This window comes from Xenopus laevis, chromosome 3L (assembly GCF_017654675.1).
Source record: "Xenopus laevis strain J_2021 chromosome 3L, Xenopus_laevis_v10.1, whole genome shotgun sequence".
Lineage (NCBI taxonomy): Eukaryota > Metazoa > Chordata > Amphibia > Anura > Pipidae > Xenopus > Xenopus laevis.
In genome coordinates, this window is record NC_054375.1 from 120,155,262 (window position 1) to 120,181,449 (window position 26,188).

Here is a 26,188-nt window from a genome sequence, read left to right on the forward strand (position 1 = left end):
TAAATAGGCGAGGCAGTCAGCGACTTCACTAGCGTAATGAAGATGGAGAGGGCTTATTAAGGCCATTGGAAAGTCATTTTCTCAATGGGAGGAGTGACCAGGGTGATTATTAGCAGATGTGTCTAACCTCAAAGTTTGTTTCCAGTAGCCCCTTGCGCCTAGACCCGTCCTCTGCCATCAACGCGGTGACAAGGGTTAAATGCTCTGCTTCCCTTCAGCGATTTGTCACTGCGTCTCTCAGTCTGAGCTGCCTGTGCCACCCCTGCAGCGCCACATTCCTACCGAGCAGCGCCTGTTTATTATCTGCACCACCAGCTCCTGATGCACAACAGCCTGTGTATGTCCAGCAAAATGCCCCATAGTGAGCAAACGACTCTGACCCTAGTGATAAATTCCCCATCCCTGGTTCCCTTGTGAGCACCCTTCAATCGCCGGTTCCCTTACTCGTCCTAGTGCTTACACTCCCATTACTAGTGACCATTTCTCACATCCCTAGTTCCCTTACACACCCTAGTGCTTCCACTCCCATATTACTAGTGACCATTTCTCATATCCCTGGCTAGTGATCATTGTGGCATCCCTGGCTAACTAACTTTTATTCAGTCCATTAGTTATTTCACCAACTAAACGCAATCAATAAAAACAGCCTAAATTGTAAATTTGAAATGTTATATTGTTACAGACACCTGCTTAGTGATAAGTAAGCGGGCAGATCCAAGCCCAGAGCAGAAACCCATTGTGACATCGTTATTCTAAGCTGTGAAGTCTAACTGATGGCCCATTGCCTTGCCTTCATTCAGGGCAGTTAGCTCCCTGCTCCATGTACATTGCCCTGAGCTTTGCTGTAAATCTCTGTCCTTACACTTGCCTTTTAATTCCCTCCTGTTGCAGATAAATGAATGTTGTGTCTGCACTAAGAGAATAGTCACTGCTGGGTCTCCTAATCACTTACTATCGATTTTCCTAACTCTTTTCATCCCGTTAAAGACACATCTTAAAGCCCTCTATAGCAGGGTGTGCTCAGTGCTCTATAGACACTAATACACTGATTTAACTTCTCCCTCTCCTTCCTCACAGCCAGGGATGAGCGCCCAGGTCCCAGCTATTTGTTTGTGATCCGTAAATATTTAGTGTGGGGACATATCAGCCTCTGTGTTAATCAATAGTCAGCTCTGCAGGGGGCTTCTTGCATTGTCCGGCGCTGGGCTTGCTCAATAATGTTCATTGCAACCTAGACACTGGGTCTGCCTAAAGATAGATAGATAGATAGATAGATAGATAGATAGATAGATAGATAGATAGATAGATAGATAGATGATAGATAGATAGATAGATAGATAGATAGATAGATAGATAGATAGATAGATAGATAGATAGATAGATAGATAGATAGATATTACATAGATAGATAGATAGATAGATAGATAGATAGATAGATAGATAGATAGATAGATAGATAGATAGATAGTGATTAGAAGGAGAGGGGTATGATTACCAAGAAATATAATAGAAAGTTGATAGATACATGGGGAATGCTTGGAGGGAGAAGTACTGGTAAAACAGAAGATAGACGGCAGAGACAGACAGACAGACAGACAGACAGACAGATGATAGATAGATAGATAGATAGATAGATAGATAGATAGATAGATGATAGATAGATAGATAGATAGATAGATAGATAGATAGATAGATAGATAGATAGATAGATAGATATTACATAGATAGATAGATAGATAGATAGATAGATAGATAGATAGATAGATAGATAGATAGATAGATAGATAGATAGATAGATAGATAGATAGATAGTGATTAGAAGGAGAGGGGTATGATTACCAAGAAATATAATAGAAAGTTGATAGATACATGGGGAATGCTTGGAGGGAGAAGTACTGGTAAAACAGAAGATAGACGGCAGAGACAGACAGACAGACAGATAGATGATAGATAGATAGATAGATAGATAGATAGATAGATAGATAGATAGATAGATAGATAGACTTTTCTATCTTCCTTTTTGTATTTTTTAACCTCTAACCTCACTAGTTACCTAACTAATAACTATAAGTTTCTTTGTAATCCTTTCCCACGCCCCCCTTTCTTAAAGCCCAAACGTAAGTAAAAGTTTGTATATAAATCAGCTCTGTGGGGGTAACTGCTCTTGACAATACCGGTGAATTTTTAACTTACCCATTTTCACTGCTGCAGTATTTATTTACATTCTTTTTTTATACCAATATAGTATGACCTAGGGATGCAGATGGCGATTCTTTCTATAAAAAAAGGTGGTACAACAACAAAAAATTATAATTGCAGCCCACCCTGGCCGCTGCATTCAGCTCTGGATTTTATGGCCGTAATGTATTTAAATCCAGCAATACATTGTAATAGCATGACTTGTATTAATTACATTACACATTGGAAGATCTTGTTCAAATATAGTTTTTTTTTATGTGGCCAGTCCTTGATGGGTTTAAACGTGGGCTGGCAAACAAATTTAGCATCTGATTTGTCAACTTTAGATTTGAATTTACCTTCCTATGCTGCTGCTGCTGTTATTTTAAAAGGAAATGTGGGTGTCTCTGTGGCAGTATACCCACTGCATTTATACTGGCAAAACAATGCACGTGCATTCAACTTGCACATTATTTGCACAGAGGAAAGGACACTATGAAATAATATAGAAATGACACCAGAATTCTACAAGAGGCACCTGTTAGTCCTTATCTCCAGCCTGCATGAACGTGTTTATTTCAGTGCAGGGTGGATTTAAAAAAGCACATGCTAATTATCAAAATCATCCTACTTTGCCTGGGCTTAATTACGTTGGCCGCTTGTTTTTATGATAAGAGACTTCTCTGATTGGAAAAAAAACCACACCAAATTTATTGTATTTAGCACGAATACAGAGAGAAAATGTTGCACAAGTTTTTTGTTTTTTTTTTGGGTTGAAAGAGCTCATATAAGACCATTGAGAGTCATTGATCCGAAAAGGCACAGAGAACAAGTAAAATCGATTTGAAGCGACCCTCTAGGTCCCTTTTCACACCATTCAGAGACCCCCATTCCTTGCAACACAAAGGCACAGTCTTGGGAATGCCAGGCGAGTCTCTTTAGCAAAAGCGCCACCATTCCCATTCTACTGCTAAAATAAATGTGGAATATGGCACAAAATAAGAAGCAGATAATAAATAGTAAAGTCTAAATTTAGCACGTTGGGCTGTTGGGGCTTTTTTGGGTTTTTGGTACTGTGGTTTTAGCCTCACAATCAGGGACCAAGGCAATCCTCACCCCTGACCCCTGGGAGCAGAGTTGCAGCTATCACTACAATGGGGGCCAAAGTTTAAAAAACCTCAGCTAGTGAACTCCACTCTGCTTTAAATAAAAGCTCATGTGGCTACGGGGGTAAAGCTGGAGCACATATTTCAAGTGATCCCAACTGATCTCTTTAAACTTCACAATCACTGAATCCTGATGCACTGCCTTGTGTTAGAGTGGGCATGGGATGTTACACCCTGGGACACGAAATTCCTTTAAATCCCCTTATTTTATTCAGCAACATTAAATATATATATATATATATATATATATATATATATATATATATATATATATATATATATATATATTTATTACTATATAATACCCAGACTTCTAAACACTGTCACCACTATATAGGGTAGCAAAGATCCCTTTATGCTTACACATATTTATTATTATTATTGTTATTATTACATAATTGCATTATTACCTGCTCCTATTTATAGCAGAATCAAGCGACCGACTTTAGTTGCATAAGATCCCAGACTCCTTCCCCCTAAAGCCTGTAATTACTTTGCCTACCTGCTTTATTTGAGATGGCAACACCAATAGTAATCCCCATTAGCTGGGAAACATGTAATTAGCATGAAATGATGTCTATCACTTCTTTACTTACAGTGTCAAAGAAAGGAAATGTTGGCGATTAGGTTAAATAAAAATGTAGCACAGATTTGTTTTTATTTTTTAAATAAAATTAAAAATTAAAAAATCAGCCCCCACCCCATCCCCATGATTTAAAGGCAGACAAATGACATGTGAAACTATGGTTGCATTTCTGACATACTGATGTCATGGTGACATATTTAGCTCTGTGTGGATGTGTATATAATCTTTTTTTTTTCTTGTGCTGAACTTACAAATAAGAGGGGTGGATAGTTAGTAAACCGGTGGGGGGGGGGTGTTAGTTAAAAGGGAAGACAGGCCAGGGAGGATTAGATACAAAAGATGACTGTGTGAGTGGGGTGGGGGTGCACAACAGCACCATGTTCATATAAATAAATCTTTACAGTATTTTTCTTTTGATCAATCTGTGGGGATTCTAGAGCATCAATTGCACCAAGGCTGTGCCCATTGAGACTTTTGTAATTAATCACCCACCACCGCTGTGCTTTACACATACCCCCATGTTGCAGGGCAATAATTAAATGTCCCAATATATTGGGGCCCTAGGGGAGACAGCTATAATATATATATATATATATATATATATATATATATATATATATATATATATATATATATATATATATATATATATATATATATATATATATATATATATATATATATATATATATATATTGTGTGTGTGAGTTCATCGTATCAGAGCACAAGCAAGCATCCATCTAATGCAATAAAGTTGCTAAACACTCCTAGCAAATAAGTAAATGCCAGGCTATATTATGCCCCAAAATACTCAGGTAATGGTGCAATGTGTTTAGTGCAGGGATGATGTGGAGCTCATATTCTTCCATAATCTGCCTAAAAAATCCTCAAGATCTTTTTTTCTCCAATTGGGCGAATGCTTGAAGTCCCATATCTCCCTGCCCCAAACAAGAAGGTGTAGCAGACTGGCTCTCTTCCTTCTAAGGAATGAGATGAGAGGAGATCACTTCATGCTGCTTTTACCTTGGCTATGGGGATTTTCCTAAAGGCGAGTCTCACATTCCATTCAGGCTCTGCACTCCCAACTCTATCATCCCCACTATATTTAAAGTTATAGTATCAAGTTTTCCCCCCCTTAGCTTGAAAGCCTTAAAAGAGTACTTACTTCTCTCCAGGCTGGAGATATCCCATTCACCTTTCTCCCTGCACCCTCTGGCTCACTTTGAATCAGTTTGCTCAATCGCTTAAAATAAACACAGAAAAAGGGAGAGATTCTCTTCTCTTTGCAAGGAGAGAAGAAGAAAAAAACCCTCCTTTTTTAACGTGCAGAAAGGGAGTCATTTCACCTGCCACTCTATAAAGGGGATTTGCAGTTTTAGGAAGAAGATGCAAGCCATTTGGGACGCAGAGCAAGGAAAATACGTGTTTGGTACGTGCACTATTTATTATTATTATGATGATTATTTTCTCTGTGTGCTCTGATTGCCTTGAGATGTTCTCTCTTTCTCGTTAACTCTCTGCTAGTCTGGAGAGGCTGCTGCTGACTGTGCGCTTTAGACAGAATGCAGAGATGTTACTATTTAGCGCCAGCAGCTACCAATGTATAGAGATGCGCTAAATAATAGCTACATAAGACTGCTAGGGGCGAGGCAGACTGTCCTGTACCGGAGGGCACAATTGCACCACAGCCAATCTATTGCACCTCAATTAATAAAAGTGGTCAGATTTAGGCAACTTGGGTGCTTAAATAAAAAGTGCGTTAAATCCATTAAAATTCCGAGACGGTTGGGCGCAGAAAGGCAGCAGAACGCTAGCGCTCACTTACCCGGTTCTCCTTGTGTACCGGCTGCTTTCTGTGCTTCTGTACGAGCTGATGTACCAAGGCTTCTATGTAGCGCCCGCTCAGGCGCACACACGGCTCGTCTCATTGAGTCCAGGGAGCAGCTCAGCCCTGAATCCGCAGCAATGACTCGCAACGTGGACAAAGCGCTCCCTGACGCTGGGGCGCTCCAGTCCTTCCGCGAGTCAGCTCGTCGCTGATCCTTTGCGCTTAATCACATTAATATTCGTAGAAGTTTCTTGCTCGCTCGCAGGAGCCAGCCAAAAAGTCGTTCCCCTTTAAGAGACATTATTCCCCCCTCGTTGTAGTTTTGGTCGCAGGCTGGCGAGAGCCTTACGCTAGGGGGCGCACAGATACTGTACTTGCTCCAATCTTCAGCGTTTTCTGTCTCAGCATATACTCTGATTTAGCACTGTACAGTGTGCAGAGGAGCCAACTCTGGCAGCCCCTTGTGATTCCCACAGTACCACAAGCCAGTGGTTAAAAACTGCATTGACTTGGGAGTTCAGAGGGACACAATAAGGGCCACTCTCACTGCCCCTGGGGCATGGGGCTCATTGGGGGCACACACACACATGTACTCTCACATTATTATACACTCACTCATTAACACACAAACACATTAACATACCAACACAATATATGCACACAAAACACAAGTGCATTCCATATTTCACACACTTTAACCGGCACAACTATCCCATAAACTACACACACAATAAACTGACAACAACAAAACATACACACATATTTAATAATTACACACACAATAAGCCAATCAGCACACCTATACCCACAATATAAATGCACACAAACCCCAATCACACAAATTCAAATCCACATTAGCACACAAATATATATATATATATATATATATATATATATATATATATATATATATATATATATATATATATAAAATATATATATATATATAAAAATATATATATATATATATATATATATATATATATATATATAACATTCACACACCATACACAAGTACACCATTTAAAGATATACATTAAACAGGCACAATAATATACAGGAAATAAGCACACACAATATAATACAGAAAACACAAATACCTATGTTGTGTGCATTCACCCCAAAACACACACACACGCTAATGCACTTATATATCGCACAAGCATTGATACACATTTCCAGTATCCCATTTATACAGTGCCTCACACAAAAAAGACTCACAAACTGCACAAACCCAGTAGACAAGTATACACTCTATACAATGCACACAGTCACAGGATGCACAAAAACGCACAAGCAGACATTCCCTTGGTTGAATTTCCAATGTCAATTCAGGCTGCAAAAATGAACGCAGTCATTTCCAAATTTACCCAACAATTACCCTGGCATATCAGTATTCATCAGGCACAAGTTATATTAGGGGGAAAGTAGTAAGTAGTTGATAAGGTTCCAATGTATGCCTATCTGCTGCTGCTGTACAGCCCGCAGTGTACATGTTACAACTGACTGCCTCCTTGGAGGACAATATTAGCTTTAGTATTTGACAATTATATTATGGGAATATAAAGCATCTATACACTGCCTGCGACAAAGACGTGTGCAGCAGCATGTAGATACAGGGCACAGGGCCTGATGGAGAGGGCTTGCTCTGACTCCTGACCTGATCATTGGACTTTACATTCAAGGAAATTCCTTGCTAACCTGCTGGCCTCAAACATGTGAAACCAGGGGCAGCCTAGATGCTTAGCTGGGGTTTTATTAGGTGCATTGGAAGCTGTGACTCTAGTGCCCTATGCACTGAGTTTTATTAGAGTCAAATGACCATGTGAAATTGATCTGCTCCCAAACTGTGGCTGGAGGAGAATTCAGTGCAAGTGAGATCCATAGCTGTAAAAATATAATGTCATATCTACCCCGATGTAAACCAAAGTTCCCAGGGAAAAGGAACGTTCTCTTAATGCTAATTATTCCCCCTGTCCAGGGTTTAGAGAAGGGTAACACTGGATCTCTTGTCTGCCATTACCCTAGTACAACACATATGAAAGTGCCCATTTATACCCTAAAACTTATTAGAAAAACTTAAAAAAAAGTCCTAGCATGCCAGTTGTGTGCCTTGGGAGGTGGTTCTGTCTGTGCTTAGTGTGATGGGCACACACAGGGCATGAAAGCAGATTGGTATTTTACTACAAAATATATATATATATATGGATTGTGCGCTCACAGGAAAGTGTGTGTGGCTCAATATAAATAGCAACGAGAGTCATTGTGAATGTGTGACTTCTTCGTACTTAGGCGCAAATCTGGGATGCACAGGGTTTTATTACACAGTGTGCTGTTTTATTAATAAGGATAAGGAGTGAGGGTGTATAAGGGAAGCATATACGGTGTGGCTTTAGAGAATGACTGCTTTTATAAATAGGAATGTGTCTCTCTCTCTCTCTATATATATATATATATATATATATATATATATATATATAAGTATATAGTATATAGTATATAGTATATTTCGCACACACACATAAATATGAGGTCAGTGAGTTTACGTTATTTATTGTTTTTTTACTGGTTTATTTGTGACAACAGACAGCAGTGGATATATCTGTGATGATACATGTGTGAGCAGACAATCCAGCCTGAGTTACATTGAATGAGACATATGTAGGGATCCATGTATTGCTGCTGTAGCGTGTGCTTATTGCCTCTCTACTAGAGTTTAGCCGGGAGTTTATTGAATATCAGAGGAATGCGTTATTATAGACTGGGGTTTTGGAATGTGTACATTTGACTTTTGCCTGTACACCTTTATCCGTTGGTGTAAGTATATAAAAGCAATAAGGCACATTGCTTAGATGTACTTTTCATCAGAAATATAGATGTATAAAAATACCTTAGCAGCTCACTCCCTCTATCCGCTGTGGAGGTCCAGGGGTGCAGCAGTTTCATAAAAGGCAAATCCGTGCAATAGAAGCAAAATGACACATATCCCCAGTTGATAATGTCATACTGACTTGTCTGGCCAATTAGTCTTAAACCAACAGATCCCTGCAGTCCTAGATGGCAAGAAAAGCACCCCCCCCCAAGTCAATCATAGTACCAGCTATTGAGTTTGTGATGGGCAAGTGATCAAACACAGCCGACCCCTCATCCTTCAACATACATTGTCCATCTGAACCTTCCTCACCTCGCCTTGAAATGCCTCCTCTTGCTCCTTCAGCCTGACTCTCTGCTCCTTCAGTCCAACCAAGAATCACTGACACACTCACCCTCAAACACACAAGTGTTTTTTTGTGGGAATGAACGTGTATATCTGGTGTGTTTGAGACCCACTGGAGAATACACATTTCTACAGAGTGGGATAGATAGTAGATGAAATGATGAGATATATAGATAGATAGATATAGATAGATAGATAGATAGATAGATAGATAGATAGATAGATAGATAGATAGATGATAGATAGATAGATAGATAGATAGATAGATAGATAGATAGATAGATAGATAGATAGATAGATCTACAAACCGATAAAGACAGATTGATAGATAGATGCCGTAGGGCAAATGCCCGACCCCTTCCCATTGTCATAGCCAGTGGCAGCCTTTGTGCCCCCTGCCAAGCACTAAGTCCCAGACTGAGACTGTCAGTGACAGTTGTAAATGCACCTGCTGGGCTGCCCTTACATTCTGCCTATTGTACCCGTGTAATAAGAAGTATATATTGCAGCAGTCGAATGAATAGGGTTACATTCAAGTGCTCTACAGCCATGCCACTCTCCAAGATTAAGCCATATATACATGTATAAAGAAAATATCCCACACGCATTAGCCGGGCTTCTCTGCCTTACCCTTCCAGCAATGTTAAGTGATTTTTTTTTTTTTTTTACCCAGCACAACCTTATTGTGTCTGGATGGGAACAGCAGGGTTTGTAGAGTGAGCGCTAGAGCGGACTGTCTTTAGGACCGGGCGTTGCACGGCGTCCCAGGCGCCCTGTACCACTGAGGCTGGCCTGACCAATGAGGTGCAAGGGGAGGGCCGGGAGCCCTGACCAGTTAAACACAATCTCCTGCCTTATAAGGAGAGGCGTCTCCATGGTAACGTGTGCTAAGTTGCAGCAGTGGTGTCAAAGTTCACTATATAGAGAGCTCAGTGAGCTGATCGGAGAGACACCACTCTGCCAGCCCTTTCCTACAAATCGCAATCACTTCCTACACCCCCCCCGCCCGCCGGCTCCCCCTGTTCTCTTTAGCATATTTGATCACTTTGAATCCAGGCTCCAGCCTTTTATTTGAGCTTTTATTCTGCATGAAGGATGTCCAGCAGCCTGTGAACTGCTTCCTCTCTCTGCTGCCCTGTTATTGTTATTGTTATTATTTGCTGCTGCTGCTGCTGGAGACTGGACTGTGTGCATGTGTGAGTGAGGCAGAGGAGGAGGAGGAAGAGGAGATCAGTGCAAGTGCTGCTACTGCTGGAGAGATACCCAGGGAGCCTCCACCACTGGCTGTGACAGTTGCAGTTGCAGTAGAAGTCGCAGCAGCAGCTCTGGGAAAGACGCGCTCTCTCCTGTGCGACTGGGAACCCTTCAGCCTTCTCCCAACTCCATGGCTTTTCTCCATGGCTGAGAGTGATCTGCCCAGGACCTGGCCCCCAGCGATCCAAGGGACATCCCCGACTCTCCTCGTGCACTTTCCCGGCCAAGACACCGCGACCCCAAGTCTGAAGCTCATCTGAATTGATTTCACTTCCCCCCTTTCCCCCCCTCGACCCCTGTCTCTTTTCTTCTTCTTCTTCTTCTTCTTCTCCTTCTTCTTCTTCTCCTTCTTCTTCTTCTCCTTCTTCTTCTTCGCCTTCTTCTTCTCCTTCTCCTCCTTGTTTTCTTCTTCTCCTCCTCCTTCTTTTCTTCTTATTCTTCTCCTTCTTTTTCTTCTTCTTCTTTCTCCCCCTAAGAAGAAGGCAACAAGAAAGGAGGGAGAAACGTTTCCCAATAGATATGGCAATGGTAGTGGGTGCGTGGCGAGACCCTCAGGACGATATGCCAGGAAGCCAAACTACACAAGCACCTCCAGGGCCAACCGGGGCCCCTCACACCCCGCAGACCCCGGGCCAAGGGGTTCCCCCTACAACCCCAGCCCAGTCCAACCCCTCCAGCCAATCGAGCCAGAACCAAGGGGAGAAGCAGCAGCAGCAGCACATCGAGTGCGTGGTGTGCGGGGACAAGTCCAGCGGGAAACATTACGGACAGTTCACGTGCGAAGGCTGCAAGAGCTTTTTCAAGCGAAGTGTAAGGCGAAATCTGACTTACACGTGTCGTGCCAACAGAAACTGTCCCATAGACCAGCACCACCGCAATCAGTGTCAGTACTGTCGCCTGAAAAAATGCCTCAAAGTCGGCATGAGACGGGAAGGTATTGGGATTTTTGTTGCACTTATTTGCTTATTTCTCCTCCCCGCCCTCCTACCCTCGCATTTACTTCCATCCAGAGCTGTGTGTAACTTTCCCTCTACATATCCTGTCTCTCCTGACCCCGACCCCCATGCCTTTTGCCTACAAATCTTTTTATCTAAAACTGCACAAATACTCAGCGCTTTTTGCTACAGGGCTAAGGGTTAATGCTAAAATTCAAGGTTTTATTTTATGTTTATTTATTTTTTAAATAATCTCTTCGTGCCCCCGTTGACCTAGAATGTCAGCAGCGACCCCGACTCTAGTCTCGCCCATAACACACAAAGCGATCTAATGTCATCTCATTCTTTTCCTATTTGTATCACTGTGTGTCTTGTGACTCCATTCCCCCTGATGCGGCGGTTCTGACTGTCGAGACAACGTGGTTAAAAGTCATTATGGTGTGAGTGTGCGGGGGAAAGGGAGCAGAGCAGGGGGCTGGAGTGAGAGGCTGAGGCTGAGGAGACTGCCTGTAGCTGGGCTGCTGCTACTCACACTGGCTGGAGGGGAGAGGGTACAGTCTGCTGTTTCCTTTGTGCTCTCACTGGCCTGCTGCTACTGCTGCATGGAATGCCCCCATAGAAATCCCCCCAAAACATATTTTAAAAAAAACGACACTTTTAACATTTAGCTGAAACCCAGCGATTTATCTTCCTTTCACCCTTAGTGATTATTTTTTATTTCTCTTTAAATAAAAAAAAACATGAACCTGCTGCAACCCAAAGGCCTTGCAAGTGCAACCCACAGATCAGCTCTTTAAATACCCATAGCAGAAAACGCCTTCTCTTTGTTACTTCTGTTATATATTCCCCTCCAGCCACAATCTAATGCTTAAAAGGAAAATAAAAAAATATATATATATATGTATAATTAGAAATGTAGCAGCGATGTTGTATGGGTAAAGGGAAGAAGAGAGAGAGAAACATAAGGACAATACGAGCACATATGGAGGAATAATTGAATGTCTTGGTGTTTGGGAAGTCAGCAGATTTTTAGTTATTTTTTTTGTTGTTGTTTTTTTTTTTTATGGAGCCACAATCGCAGTGATATTTAAGCAATCGCAGGCACGGCACTTGAGATTATGCGTTGTTGTAATTTAATCATTAAAATCAAACATTAGTGCCTCTCCCAGTTAAGACTAATGTCAGCAGTGTTTAGGGAGTTTTTATTGTCGCTGTCAGACGTAGGCACACACACACACACACTGCACGACACCGAACGATCAATGCAGATGAAGATATTAATTGCTGTAGTTTCTTCTTTATTTACTGCAGCAGTTCAGAGGGGCAGAATGCCACCCACACAGCCTACACATGGGCAATTCGCCTTGACAAATGGAGACCCTCTCAACTGCCATTCCTACCTATCCGGATATATATCGTTACTCCTGAGGGCAGAACCCTACCCGACCTCTAGATTTGGCAGCCAGTGCATGCAACCCAACAACATCATGGGCATCGAGAACATTTGTGAGCTGGCAGCCAGGATGCTGTTCAGTGCAGTGGAGTGGGCAAGGAATATCCCCTTCTTCCCCGACCTCCAGATCACAGACCAGGTGGCATTGCTCAGGCTGACCTGGAGTGAGTTGTTTGTCCTCAACGCTGCCCAGTGTTCCATGCCCCTCCACGTGGCCCCTTTACTGGCCGCTGCCGGCCTGCACGCTTCTCCCATGTCTGCGGACAGAGTGGTGGCCTTTATGGATCACATACGAATCTTCCAAGAGCAGGTCGAGAAACTGAAGGCTTTGCACGTTGACTCTGCAGAATACAGCTGCCTCAAGGCCATAGTCCTCTTCACTTCAGGTAAGACCCCTATTCTGCTGCCAACTTTGGTGCCAGGGATTCTCCTTGTTGTGCAGTCCCTTGTTCTAGTCACTCACACGGTTTCTTTGTTGACTTAACTCAATGTATACAAAAGAACGACCAGCCCGTTAAAAATAGCATTCTCCCTTAAAAAAAATACAATAATAGAACTCAGCTACTACTATTATTATTGTATACCCCTGGAAAGAAGAGAGGAAACAATATAATGACAAGTCATATAATAATGCGTAATTAAAAAAATTGCCACACTATCCCTATATCTCTAGTTGCCTTTGTTTACTTACTGGGCATTTTTTGGGAGCAAGACTGTGCAGCTTTTAGTGCATTGTTTGTGACAGTGCAAGTGTAAGAGTAAATCGGACGAGTTCAGGCAGGCACTTTGGGTTTCTTTGCTGAACCGGTGTAACTTTAGACAGATTCCAGCCTGTTTGCTTTTTTTCTTGTTCTTTTTTTGGTGTGGGAAATACGAGCCACAACTTTGTCACTGCAAGGAGTTAAGAGAAAGGGAAAGAGGGAGAACAAAAAAAATAAAAATAAATCTAAATTACAAACAAAAATGCAAGCGTACTCTAACTGTGTGTTAGAGTGTCACTTATAAACCAGTAATGAAATCTAATTAGAAAGTATAAGAGTTAATCAGTGGGAGTAATATATCTGACAATAATGAACTCGTCGGTCCAGACTGTAAAAACAAATGCTTTTACTGTATCTCAGTGGCTTGGGGCCTTTGTGTCCCTTTAGTCCAAACATTGAAAAAATGCAAAATCATTTAAAAAAAAAACAAAAACCTGATAATAAGTTGCCAGCATTGAGACTGATTGTTAAAATGTCCCATTCCCACTGCTGAGCGTCTGTCGCTCCCTCTCTGTGATAATAATAATAAAATGGTTTCATATTTATTGATTTGCTCCAATATCAGCGCCTTGATCGCTCCACTTATCTCATGCTATAAACACTAACACGGTGCCTGGTGTGTAAGCAACATGGTGAGCAATCATTTAGTCACCCAATCTGTAAGTGGGAGGGGGGGGGATATGATTTTCTTTTGTGTTTACAAAAAAAAAGCCCGGGGTATTATATTTTGTGATCTTAAAGGAGCATGCTCATATAATAATGAAATAGTGTGTGACATCACAATCGTGTCATCAGAGCCCCATGGCATTGTTTATCTGTCATTATGAAGGAGCTGGGATCTGTCTTATTTTAGATCAATTACAGAATATGCTGAGAGTCGTGTTTTTGCCTTAAAATGCTTTTTTTTTCTTAGTTATTAGTCTTAAAATATAACTATGTTGCAATGGCAATCATTTAACCCTTCCTCTGCCTGAAAGGCTTCTCGTTTTCTTAACAGCCCCACAGATTACACCCCCCCCCAAACAAAAACAGGGGCATTGAATAAATTACACAGGGATCCCCCTCCCTCCCCAGACCCACTCCTCAGATTATCTCCATGCTATTAATGTTGTGCATAACTATGTCAGTGTTGCATTGCTAAACCAATGGCTCACAGGCTAAACATCCCTTCTGCTTAAACCCTCACCCTTTGTATTTTTGTGGGGGGCATAAGTGTAGGCAGAGGGTCTCTCAGGGCTCCTATTTAAAGAAGGGCCTTATAGGATGAGCTCAAGGGAAGAGTTGCAGGGAGAAGGGCTATTAGAGTCTGCATGGCTGCTTCTAAACAGCCTATATACCCTGGACATGATCTTTAAAGAGCCACTTAAGACAGTTTCCCAGACTAAAAAAAAAACTATAGTCCTCCAAGGAGAATATATCAGAGTGCTGGACGCCATTACTGTTGACTGGACACAGGGGCTGTGCAGCAATAATTAACAGGCCTCTGCTGAATTGCAAGCAGTGTAGTAACTCCCACTAGTAACTCGAGAAATGAGGGATCTATGAGCTGGATACACTTTCTGTTACAGTTTGGGGAGGGTAAATTACTTTTAACAAGGGGGAATTAGCAGAACATCTGCAGTTTTGTGGCAGGGCAAAGCAAGTCAGCAAACTCCTAATCAGATATATATTTTTTTATCACACTTTCTTCCAGATGCCTGTGGTCTGTCTGATGTGGCACATGTGGAAAGTTTGCAAGAAAAGTCCCAATGTGCTTTGGAAGAATATGTTAGAAGCCAGTACCCAAACCAACCAACAAGATTTGGGAAATTGTTACTTCGACTGCCCTCCCTCCGCACTGTCTCCTCCTCTGTCATAGAGCAGTTGTTTTTCGTCCGGTTGGTAGGTAAAACCCCTATAGAGACCCTAATTAGGGATATGTTACTCTCTGGAAGCAGTTTCAATTGGCCCTATATGTCCATACAATAAAACATTAAGTAATGAAAGGGAAATAAAGGAGGGCAAAAAAAAAAAAAAAGTTGTAAACAAGAGACTGGTGGTCTGGTTGCATAAAATCCCCCTCTGCTAAGAAAGGATTAAAAAAAAAAAAAAGCTGTTACACGTTTACTTTAAAGAAGAGAGGGAAGAATTTATTGGACTGTGAATTAAAAAAAAAAAGACTATCAATGAACTCATATAAAAATGCATTTAAACACGTGTCGTTGAGAACAACTTGCTACTTATCTTTTTTTTGTAAAAAAGACAGAAAAATGTTCAAAAAACAAAACAGGAAATTAGTCATTTTTTGTAACCTTTTAAGTACCGCTAAAAAAGTGCATTTAAGGAAAAGTGGACAAAATTAGCAGAAATGGGAAAGCAAGAGACTTCTTTTTTTTTTCTTCCAAATTATTAATTGTCCTGTGTCTATGTATCTATAACATATTTTCTTTTTTGTACTTTTCTGGTTCCAAACCAGTTTATTCTGTGGTTCTATAATATTTTTGATATATTCTTGGCTTTAAAAAAAAAACTGTATCCTTAAAGAAAAAGAAATGTTCTCCAGGAATTAAAACAACGTCCACACAAATATCATAGGAAAAAAAATGGAATTCACATAATCAGGTTGGATGCGCACTTACAAGTGATGAGCCTAAATTAATTATTGACCTGTAATTATTTCCCTACCTGAACCACACACGTTACTTCATTACCCAAAACAGATATTTTTTATTTTCTGTTTCATTTTCTAAGAAATAACTGCTTTGTGGGGTTGAAGTGGAAGGAGCTGCCGTGTTACACACACACACTTCAGTGTAGTTCAATTACCTTTTGTCCACGCAGTATCCTCAATCTGAAGTTCCTATACCTGTTTGTATATTTGCAATCCCTTTGTATTATAATTGTTGATATTTGCCCATTTTTTTTTTTTTTTTTTTTTTTTTGAAAAGAGACAAAAAAAAAAAATTTACAATTCAGATCAGCATGACAAATAACACTGTTGGCACTTATAGATAATGTGATTGATTCGGTATTTAGAGTTTACAGTTTTGTGTTAAAACTGAAGGGTTATTTTTTATTTTAAGTGCAACTTTTTTTCTGTATACTGTAAAAGTTATAACTGAACTGTTTGGTCAAGTCTTTGTGTGTTATATTCCAAGGAAAATTGAAAGTATTCAGAAATTAAAATATTATTTGATATCTGAAATCTGGCTGTCACAAGTGTCTTTCAACCCCCCCCCCCCCAAAAAAAATAACCATCCCAAGCATTCTATTTCTGACCTTAGTGCTGATTGAGATATTTACCCCATGCAGCCCTTGGCATACTTAGATCTGGTATTTATCAGTCTGCCTGGTGCTGCAAGGGTTAATGATATCACCCACCTCAGTCACAAGGTGTAGCAGTGTATTTGCATGCTTAATTGGGTTGGAAAATGTAAAAATCAATGATTTATCTGCGGTTTCACCAGTGCTGTACAATATTGCCAACAACTTGTATCATTATCCCATATTTAATTAAAGGTAGGGGTTTTTTTAAAGGGGAAAAAAGGCCTGATATAAGCGCCTCCTAAGTATAATTGATTGTTCCTATCAACCCGGAATTCATTTAGCATCTATTTTACAATCCTAAACAGAAAATATATCTGGTGTGCATGCAAAAACCAGTGGCACACACACTCATACACACATATTCAGCCCAGCTGCTTTTTACTGTGTTTTCAGGAATAAATTGGGATCCCAGATACCATTTATCATTGCTATTGAGTGAAGTGTACACATCAATTGGCTTAGCCTTAAGGTTATAAAATACACACAGCAAACTGAATTTAATTTCAATTTAACTTGTGGTAGTTCAAGCAAGCTATCTGAATATATTTTACAATTAAAAGAGAGTGGTGGTATATATATATATATATATATATCTATATCTATATATATCTATATATATATATATATAGATATATAGATAGATATATAGATATATAGATATATATATAGATATCATCACTTTTTATAACCATATATATATTTAATTAACTAGAAATTTGCATTAATTCATAAGACGCAATTAAAACATGCACTGGGCCTTACAATTATAAAAACACATATATATATATCTAAAACACAAAACTACAACAGAAAACTGGTTTGGATAATATATGAATTTTTCTTTTTTTTTTTTCTTTCCTCATAAATTTAAATGTAGGCATCTAGCAAGATTGCCTGTAATTGGTTTAAGACGTATTCAGCCACAGTTCAATGTGGTTTATTTTTTTAACCAAAACTACGTTTTAGTCCGTGAAAAAAAAAAAAAATTGAAAAATATAAAGTTCACTTTTAATTTATTTGAAATGCACGTCTCTGGACCAGAAAAATGATGTACGGATGTGACCTCATGATAATATGAAAATGGATATGATCATGTATGTGTGTGTATATGTGTGTAGAGACATACATATATGTATACATACAGAGCACATATATATATGGAGGAGGATGTGTTGAGCAAGATGACAATTGCAGAGTAGTGCTGACCTCTAGGTTTAAAAATTTCCCATTGCAAGTCATTTGTGAGTGTGTGAAGTTTGTATAAAAAAAAAAAGAGATAAAAAAAGAAAAAAAAACACAGGATCTCTTGTTTGTTTTTGTGTTAGCTTGTTGTAAACATGTGTTGTAAATTGTCATTGGTATTAAATTATAATTTATGATTTTGAAAATCAAAAGCCAGTCCCTGCCTGTCTTATTACATTGCCCGAATGCAAAATCTTCTTGTGCTATTCCAGTTAAGGCAGATTGTGCATGATCGCTGAACACATAAACCTGTGTGTGCTGCTTTAAAGGAGGATCTGTTTGAAGGCTGCAGTTTTTTGGGTTTTTTTTTTTTAAGTATAACAGCAAGTTTGCCTTCCCATGCTGAGTTAGAACAAAAGATCTAGCAAAGCATTTGAAAAGGACAAAAGAGGGGGATGTGATTTAGGAGCAAGTTCTGTGAGATCTTAACCCTCTCCTTGCTAGGCTAAAGGCTGGGGGGTAGCCTCTGAAGGGCAGTGCTGCCGAGGCCCGGGCTGCAAGGGTTAAAGCATTGCTGCTCAACATGGCAACACTATAAAAGTGTCGTCTTCTTTTTTTTTTTTTTTTCTCTCTCTCTCTCCAGACTGTTCCCAATCTGCAGTTAACCAAGGACGATCTCATCCAGCAATTGAGATTTTTGTTGTTTTTTTTTTTCATCTGAAAGATGTAGAGAGTGGGTTTATTTCCCTGTGCAGTCAGATTGCTGAATAACTCGCTTGTGATCTAGTGAGAGGGGGTTAAGTGTATCCTCCTATGTTAAGATCTGGATTATTTTGCAGATCATCCCTTTTTCCCAGTGATCCCCCCTCCATACAGACACACACACACTAACACACACACACACAGGGAAGCTGCTTCCTTTATGTTATTTGGTCTCAGGGCTTGTGTTTACGTTAAGTGGAATTTTTAGGGGGTGTTTTAGTGACAAACCAAGCGTGTGAAAGTATGCCTTTAAGCTTGCTTGTGACTTGCTGTCCTATTAGCTGAGCCAACATGGCGGCGCTCAGTACAATGTTAGCTGCTGTACAAGGCAAAGGCAGAGCTTAGTAATACAAAACACATTGAGGGAGGACAGGCGGGGGACCTTCCATCTGTGAGCAGCAGCCAGCAGTCAGGGAAAGGCTACATTCTCTGCCTACAGCTTTGTGCAAGGAGAAGGCCCAGGGAAAGGCTTGTGCACTGAGCATGCTGTTAGACAGCAACACTCCCCTTGGCTCTGCAGCTCCCAGGCAGCGTCTGTGCTGATATATGTGCAGAGCTGTCTGTAAGGCAAGAGCAGTGCAAAGCCAAGGTGATAGGACAAATGGCTGCCATTATAGGCCTGTTCCTAAAATATACCCTGTTTTCACGTAGATATTTAGTTCCTTTAAATAAGCAGTTGTATTGGAGTATATTAATATGTCATTCTTTCTGTACATGGGGGCTGCCATGTTGATTTCCTGTGCGGAGCCGACTCTTCCAGTGAGAAGGGTGCATTTCCATTGATCCCTAGTGTACAGCAAGGGAGATTAGGGAAAATACATCGCAAGCGAGACGTTTGTTTTGTCAGGAAAAGGGTCTCTAGCTGAGGGGTAGGCCTGGAACACAATTGCTAACGTTTCGGTTGTCAGCGGGCCCTGGGAATTTGGGATAAAGTTTCGGTACAACTTCTAGAATAAGGAAGTCCCCATCTCAGTTTGCAATCAACGCTATTGATGGCGCAAAGCTTCTCTCTTTAACTGAACCCCTTGGAGCAAAGAATGGTATCTGAAAAACCTCTAGGACGCCAATGGGGTTAAATAAGAATAAATAAAAAAAAAATTTAAAAAATTTTTTTTAAAAATAAATATTGGGGATTCAGATCTGTGGTCTCGTGCAAAAGGGTGAGGTTATGGTAACAACCCCCGAGGGAAAGTGGGGGTTAAAGACTAGGGCCTGAGGTACATTGCTGACCTCTGTGGCATCCAAAGGGTGACAGGCAAGGTCTCCTCAAGGTGTCGGGGGATAAATATTCCCAGTGGAAAATGTAAACACTAGAGGATTGCAGGGCTAAGTGGCGCAGGGAGTGATCAGTGTTAAGTCACTAAGTAGCTGCGCACTATAGCACCTGTCAAAGGGGAGAGGCAGCTCCATTCTGTACGACACAAGCTAAAGAGCTGTTACAGAAGTTATAAATCTTATCTGCTCCCTGATAATGCAAAGATAATAGTCGGTGCAGTCTATTTAAATGGACCCTGCGCCTTATTACCCTCCGGATCATAAAAAGAAAATCTCAAATAGTGATCTCTGTTGACAAAGTGAAACACTAGTGTAAAGAATGCCACGTGACGCCGGGGAGCTGCTCTGCTTTGGGGTAATTTATAGAGATAGATTCCTTTTTGGAGAGGTTAAGGAAGGGGAAAAAAAAAAAAAATCAAAGGAATTTCCAAGCGCGAGAGGTTCTCAGAAAGAAACATGCCAATGATTAGCTAAGCAAACACATCTGCTTTCTTAGTTTCTCCTTGCTTAATTACCAAAACAGGGAGAGTCTGCAGCCCTCCTGGAAGAAGAATATTGTTCTTTCAAAGGCTGCAATATTCATTTTATTGGGATTACCGAGGGGAAACGAGGCTGGATCTTCTTCTTCCTAAATGTAAAAAAAAAAAAAAAAAAAAGTCTTCTCGCCACCCCCCATTAGAAAAATATTTTTACAGCCAAGCCCCTTTCCCAGAGAAGCAGCAGCAGCAGCAGCAACAAGACAAGGGGACGGCTGGGCAGTGGGAATCAGCAGTGCGCTGGGCTGATTTCACTTGACAGAGCGTGTGTTCAGGCAGAACTCTATAATTTGCACTTCTCTTGCTGGATTAGAGAGAGACACCGAACTAATGAGTTTTCCCCCAGCACAATGTCAATTGTATTTATTTTCTTTTTAGAAACTTTAACGCAGTGCAAGTGTTCTCTGAAGAATAAAAAAAAAAAAAAACCCGTTTTCCAATATCCCTGTTGCTTGCACCGCTTTACACAGTTAAATACATTAGATGCATTAGCGCCCAGAGATGGATTTTTGGGCACAGAGTAAAGATATTTGAGTTTGCTCACAGGCTGAATGTTGTATGAGAAGAGATTAATGCACAGGAGATCATAGGCCATTAGCTGTCTAAAAAAGAAGCAACATAAATTGCAGTGAGACCATGCATTCTGTATAGAGGGGGAAGGAATATCTCTGTGTTATATATATATATAAATATAAATATATATATATCTATATATATATAGATATATATATATACAGCTGCTGGATTATTGGAATTGCTATTTCAGATTGGCGCACGATCCATAGATGATACCAGTAAAATTGTTTGGCTGCTTGAGCTGCAGATGGTACAGAGTGGAAAGGACATTAACTGCCAGTTTTTACATTTTCATTGCGTTTGCTAGAGGAACTGTCATTTATATGTCCATGTGCTGGGGGTGTATAAACTCGCTGCAAATGCTATTTTGAGGTGCATGTTAAAAGTAGTAAGGGGCAGTCTTATAATAAATATATATAGAGAGAGAGATCATGATTATATATATATATATATATATATATATATATATATATATATATATATATATATATAACAAGGGAAAGTTGTGCTCACCACTATTTTTTAAAACCATTAGGCGGGGGTGCAATGAGGCTGTGACCACAAAATACATATAGTCAAATACAAGAATCCTCTGTATATATATATATACATCTATATATACACAGACCATGGTTATTTCGGGAAGAACATTAGAACCGCGTGTATTCGGTGTTAGGGATACCTACCAGTTGTTAATGTTGCACTACAGCTCCCAGAAGCCCCTGCAGCAGAACAGATATAGCCAATGTGAGACTTTGAAAACGAAGGCGTTAAAGGCTTATTAACCCTCTGAGTACCAGCTCCCTATTTTGTCCATGTGTGAGGGCACGTCGGATAACACAGCAATTTTTTTTTTTTAAATTGAGGTTACTGGTCCTTTAAGATAACTGCCAGCTTTCCACTGGCACGGAGGGCCCCAGCAGCGGTAAATCCAGCAGAGCAAGGGGCCAATATTTCAGGGTGTGAATGTCTTTAGCCTTCCAGCCCGGCTGTATAGGAAAATGGAATTGATTGTTTCAGAGTCCTCTTCTCTCTCTTATCTCCAGTCTTTTTCCTTTCCTTTCCCTTTCCCTTCCAGTAAATTGCCTGTAACGTGCGCCTTTCTGTTCTGCCTATAACTGGGATGTAATCAGGCGCCGCATGTCTCTCTCTGAGAGCATTTAATAAATGTCTATTAAAGCGCTACAAATGGAAGATAAATTTAGTAGCCCGGCATTCTCCCTGTATCCGAACGGTAATGATGGATTTACCAACAGGGATCCTGGTGCAGCACAGCCGGAGATCCACTCTCCAAATAGGACACACAAGCACCCACCCAAATACAATTATTTGCCCTCAATCTGAATTTCCTTCCCTGGCAGCTCCCAGCCACCCAACCTCTTTTTACATTTTTCAATCTTCTTCTTATGACTAATAAAAAGGAGAAAAAGCGCATTTTTTTACTGGTCTACTGGGGGCATTTTCATCAGACTGTTATTTTACACAAGCTGTTTCTGTCTCTCTCTCTCTCTCCTTCCCTAAATCCATCTCCATAAAGCCCCTTTCTCTCCAGTAGATTTTTATGGAGTTACAATTACACCATTCTCCTATTTTATTATGGGATTCTTTATGAAGAGTAGGCACGACTTTCCCATATACTACTCTGTGTATTTTAGTTTAATGGTGTTCCTATTGTTTATTAAGCAATTGTTTATATACTGCTACAATCCAATAGACAAGTATTTTATTTACATCTATATATATATAATATATATATATATATATATATATATATATATATATATATATATATATATATATAATATATATTATATATATATATATATATATCTTCTTTGGTCGTTTGTCTATTCCTTGGTATTACATTCCTCCCCTGCTGTTTAATTGCAACATATTAGCATAATTGGTTTATAAATCAACTTTCCTAAATATTCCAGCTCTATTTTAGGAAAATATGCTATTTTTTTTGTTCTCCTGTATTTTGCTGATCTATTTTCTGTATGTGGGGTTTGAAATCATTCCCATAAGGATTCTAGAAAGACATTGCCCTGTTCTTCATTTGGAGCTCGCCCCAATGAGCGCAGTGAGTGTTTCCCACACCCCTTCTCCCTTTCATTAAACAGAAGTGCAAAATGCACAAAGACCATGGAAACATTTTATAAGTGTTTATAAGAAATATTTATATAGAATGTAGCGTTTATATTTAATACAGGAAATGAGAGATCAATTTGCACAGGAACCCTGGGGCTGTAAATCATCAGATATGTACAAATGTATCCAAACATAGATGGTAGTATATGATATGTTACAGCCCAACAAGCAAAATATCTAAGTAACCTCGACTGAAACATTTTTAAATAAAAGTAGAAACAATGGGCCCTTTTCCTTCGCCATGGCTTAAATCAGATTTCCAGGTTACCCTAACTTGTTCCCCTGATTTGCCTGTCAGTTATCTTTGTCTCTTTTAAATAAAGGAGGTTTAAATGAACTCCTTGCTCTCAATGTGCCGGGCTCTCTCTAAATGTAGGAAAATTGTGCCATCTACCAGTTATACTAAGTACTGACACAGTCACAGACCTCCAAGGACCTTGCGCACGTTTCAGTGCAGCCGTGTCAAGAGGTTGGCTGGAGGGGACTGCACACAGCTTGGCTAGGACTAGTAGGAACCGGGCCTGCCAGTACCAAGCTCCTGATCTTCCCATTCCCCGCAAACAAATCCACAGGGTCCGTTTCTAATACTGGAAACTGCTAAATGATTTATCTCTAACCCCTACATGTGACACCAAGGATAAATACACAAGGCGAGCAGGCAGCATTACGCACACTCGTGCGCTTTTACCATATTCACAGTTTTTCAACACTATTTTTAAGCTGAATTTCTATTCTTTATCTCTTTTCACCCGTTATATTGTTGTAATGTAACTGTTTACCCCTTTGATTTGGCAAAAAAATGACCAACCCGCTAACAATTCGGGTTAAAAAATGTATTTGTAGAACATTTCGCATGTTACACCCTTCTCATTAATAGTCAGATACATAAGGTCAGGGGCATCCTTATTCTTAGAGAATTTAATGCAATAAGCCTTTTATTTTACTGATATTAGGACATTAAAGCGTTGGCCACTTTCTCTTTCCTTTTTGTCTTTTGCTTCAGGTCAGGCAGTAAAGCTGAATATGGGGGTAACAACTGGTACCTAGAGGGATAAGGCAGAGCTCAGGCTCTATGGAATACAGTTTTAGTGTGAAGTTAAATGCATGCTTGTTGATATATGATATCCATGATCATACAAAATTGTCAATGCGTTGATATTAAATAGTGTTAGTTCCGAAATAAGTATTTTACGCGTTTCAATTATTTTTAGAAAGAACTAAACAGAAAGGAGGATTTTAAAAAATCACAGGGAACCCTCTATTGTTTAGTGAGTGTCCTTCATTCCCCACGCAATAAAAGTAATTTCAGGCAGTGGTACTGTTACCCCCTCAGTGGGGACAGAATATGAAGGTTGCCGCACAAAGTTCTTTATTGTAACCGGAGGGCGAGACACCTGCGGTGCCTTCTCGGGGTTCCCGGTCATAAAGGGGTTAAAAGCTGTCGCCTTCCCGTTGGAGCCCTTGATGCAACGCTGTTTATTCTATGTATTATTACAGAACTGGTTTGTTTCAACAGATTATCTCATATCTGTGTAAGGAGAAGCGAGCTATTTCATTCGCCCCTGGGTCAGTCATTGATCTTTCTGAAATACTGCAAAAAAGGATGGGTTAATGTCCCCTTATTAACATTTCTACAGCACAGGCTGCCCCCGTTCTCTTCTCTCATCCTCACCGCCCCCTCTATCTTCCATTTCTTTTCGATCTCTTTCCGCACGGCCCTTGTAACGCAAACCGCTAACGCGCGCAATTTGCTATTTTTACGCAGCACCAAAGACGCACTGCCCCGATCTTTAACTACAGCTGTTTCCCCATATTCCTAGCCCCGTGTTCCTCAATTTCAGAGCTTATTCGTTTCTCGGTAGGATTGCAGCCCCCATCTCTGGTTCTTTTCACTTTTTTTTCTTCCTTAATCTTTTTTTGTGTCTTTTATTCAAGTTGTGCGCTATAGAAAAAGGATAGTTGCCCAGCTCTCTCTCTCTTTCTCTACAAAGGGACTTGGGGGCTTTGAAAGGACAGAAAGAAACAAAAATGAAAAGAAAACTGCAGTGCAGGCGAAAATGTGAGAGTGTGTTTGTGTGTATGTCTATATCTGTGTGTGTTTTAAAGATGCCTTTGAAGCGCCTTTGTGCTGAGCAGGAACGGCCTGTTGGTAATTCTGGTCACGCTGGAGGAACTCGGAGTTAACCTCTTATACCGAATGAACCTTTTCATTTGCAAACCGATAAATCTCAATCAGCCGGTACCTTTTGTAGAGAGGCAGCCTGGAGTCTACCAGCCTTGCCCCGTCTACCATTCTCTGTTTTTTAACGTTAAAACTTGCCAAATTCTTCCAATTTAGGGAGAAAAAAAATGCTAAATAAAAAAAGTTTTACAATCAACTAATGTTTGGGGTGGATTTAGCCATCCTGCCTGTAGTCGGTTGTTCTGGCACAGGCGATATGTTTTTAAGGAGGGGCATTGTTGTTAAAATGACAAAGCCTTGTGTATTACAGACAGGAGATATTATATAAATTCTTTACCATCGAAACACAAAGAAAATGTTTTCTTTGTTTTCCTTTCTTGTAGAATTCGCTGAAGCTCCATCCTAGTAAATATAGCAGTGGGAAATCAAAGTAAACCCTGCTGGTGGAGCCTCTGCAATCTGCGATCCCCCCTCAACTGCATATAAACTACAACTCCCAGCAGCCATAGCTAAAAGTGTTTGACAATGTAGTTCGATAATACCTAGAAGTCCCTAGCTAGCTGGGGATAAAAGAGACGAAGCAATTAAAATTATTCTATCGCTTACGAAATAATATTTCCAACATATGTATTTTAGTGCTAAGGGATTTCTATTTGGCATCTCAAGGGTGCGTTTTCCCCAATGCCATAAAATGTGCCTATAATTACCCGACTTAGGATTACTTTTCTCCTGCCAGCCACTTGGTTTTTTTCTGCTCCTGATTAAATAAAATACATATATTTCCGACTAGCCAAATCAATCAACCCCAATAAGGAATCATGTCGATTAGGATGCTGATTG

At 40.2% G+C, this 26,188-nt stretch overlaps 1 protein-coding gene and 1 long non-coding RNA gene across 8 annotated transcripts in view; one reads left to right on the top strand and one right to left on the bottom strand.

Moving 5' to 3' along the window:
* LOC108711475 overlaps positions 1-6,590 on the bottom strand; it is a 47,517-nt gene extending 40,927 nt beyond the window's left edge. For 2 of the 5 annotated variants that reach the window (XR_001934909.2, XR_005966365.1), the window contains exon 1: positions 5,756-6,589. This is a non-coding gene — a long non-coding RNA (uncharacterized LOC108711475). Of the gene's footprint in view, positions 1-5,095; positions 5,162-5,755 lie in introns of those variants that run through there. The other 3 variants (XR_005966364.1, XR_001934908.2, XR_005966366.1) reach the window with 3 other exon arrangements.
* On the top strand, positions 5,226-18,078 carry nr2f2.L (nuclear receptor subfamily 2 group F member 2 L homeolog). Of its 3 annotated transcripts, none has more exons than XM_018250710.2 (3): positions 5,226-5,359; positions 12,476-13,003; positions 15,072-18,078. In XM_018250710.2, exons 1-3 carry the CDS (start codon positions 5,317-5,319, stop codon positions 15,344-15,346), a joined length of 846 nt encoding a protein of 281 aa, XP_018106199.1. In that variant the 5' UTR covers positions 5,226-5,316; the 3' UTR covers positions 15,347-18,078.
* The last annotated feature ends 8,110 nt before the right edge of the window (positions 18,079-26,188 follow it).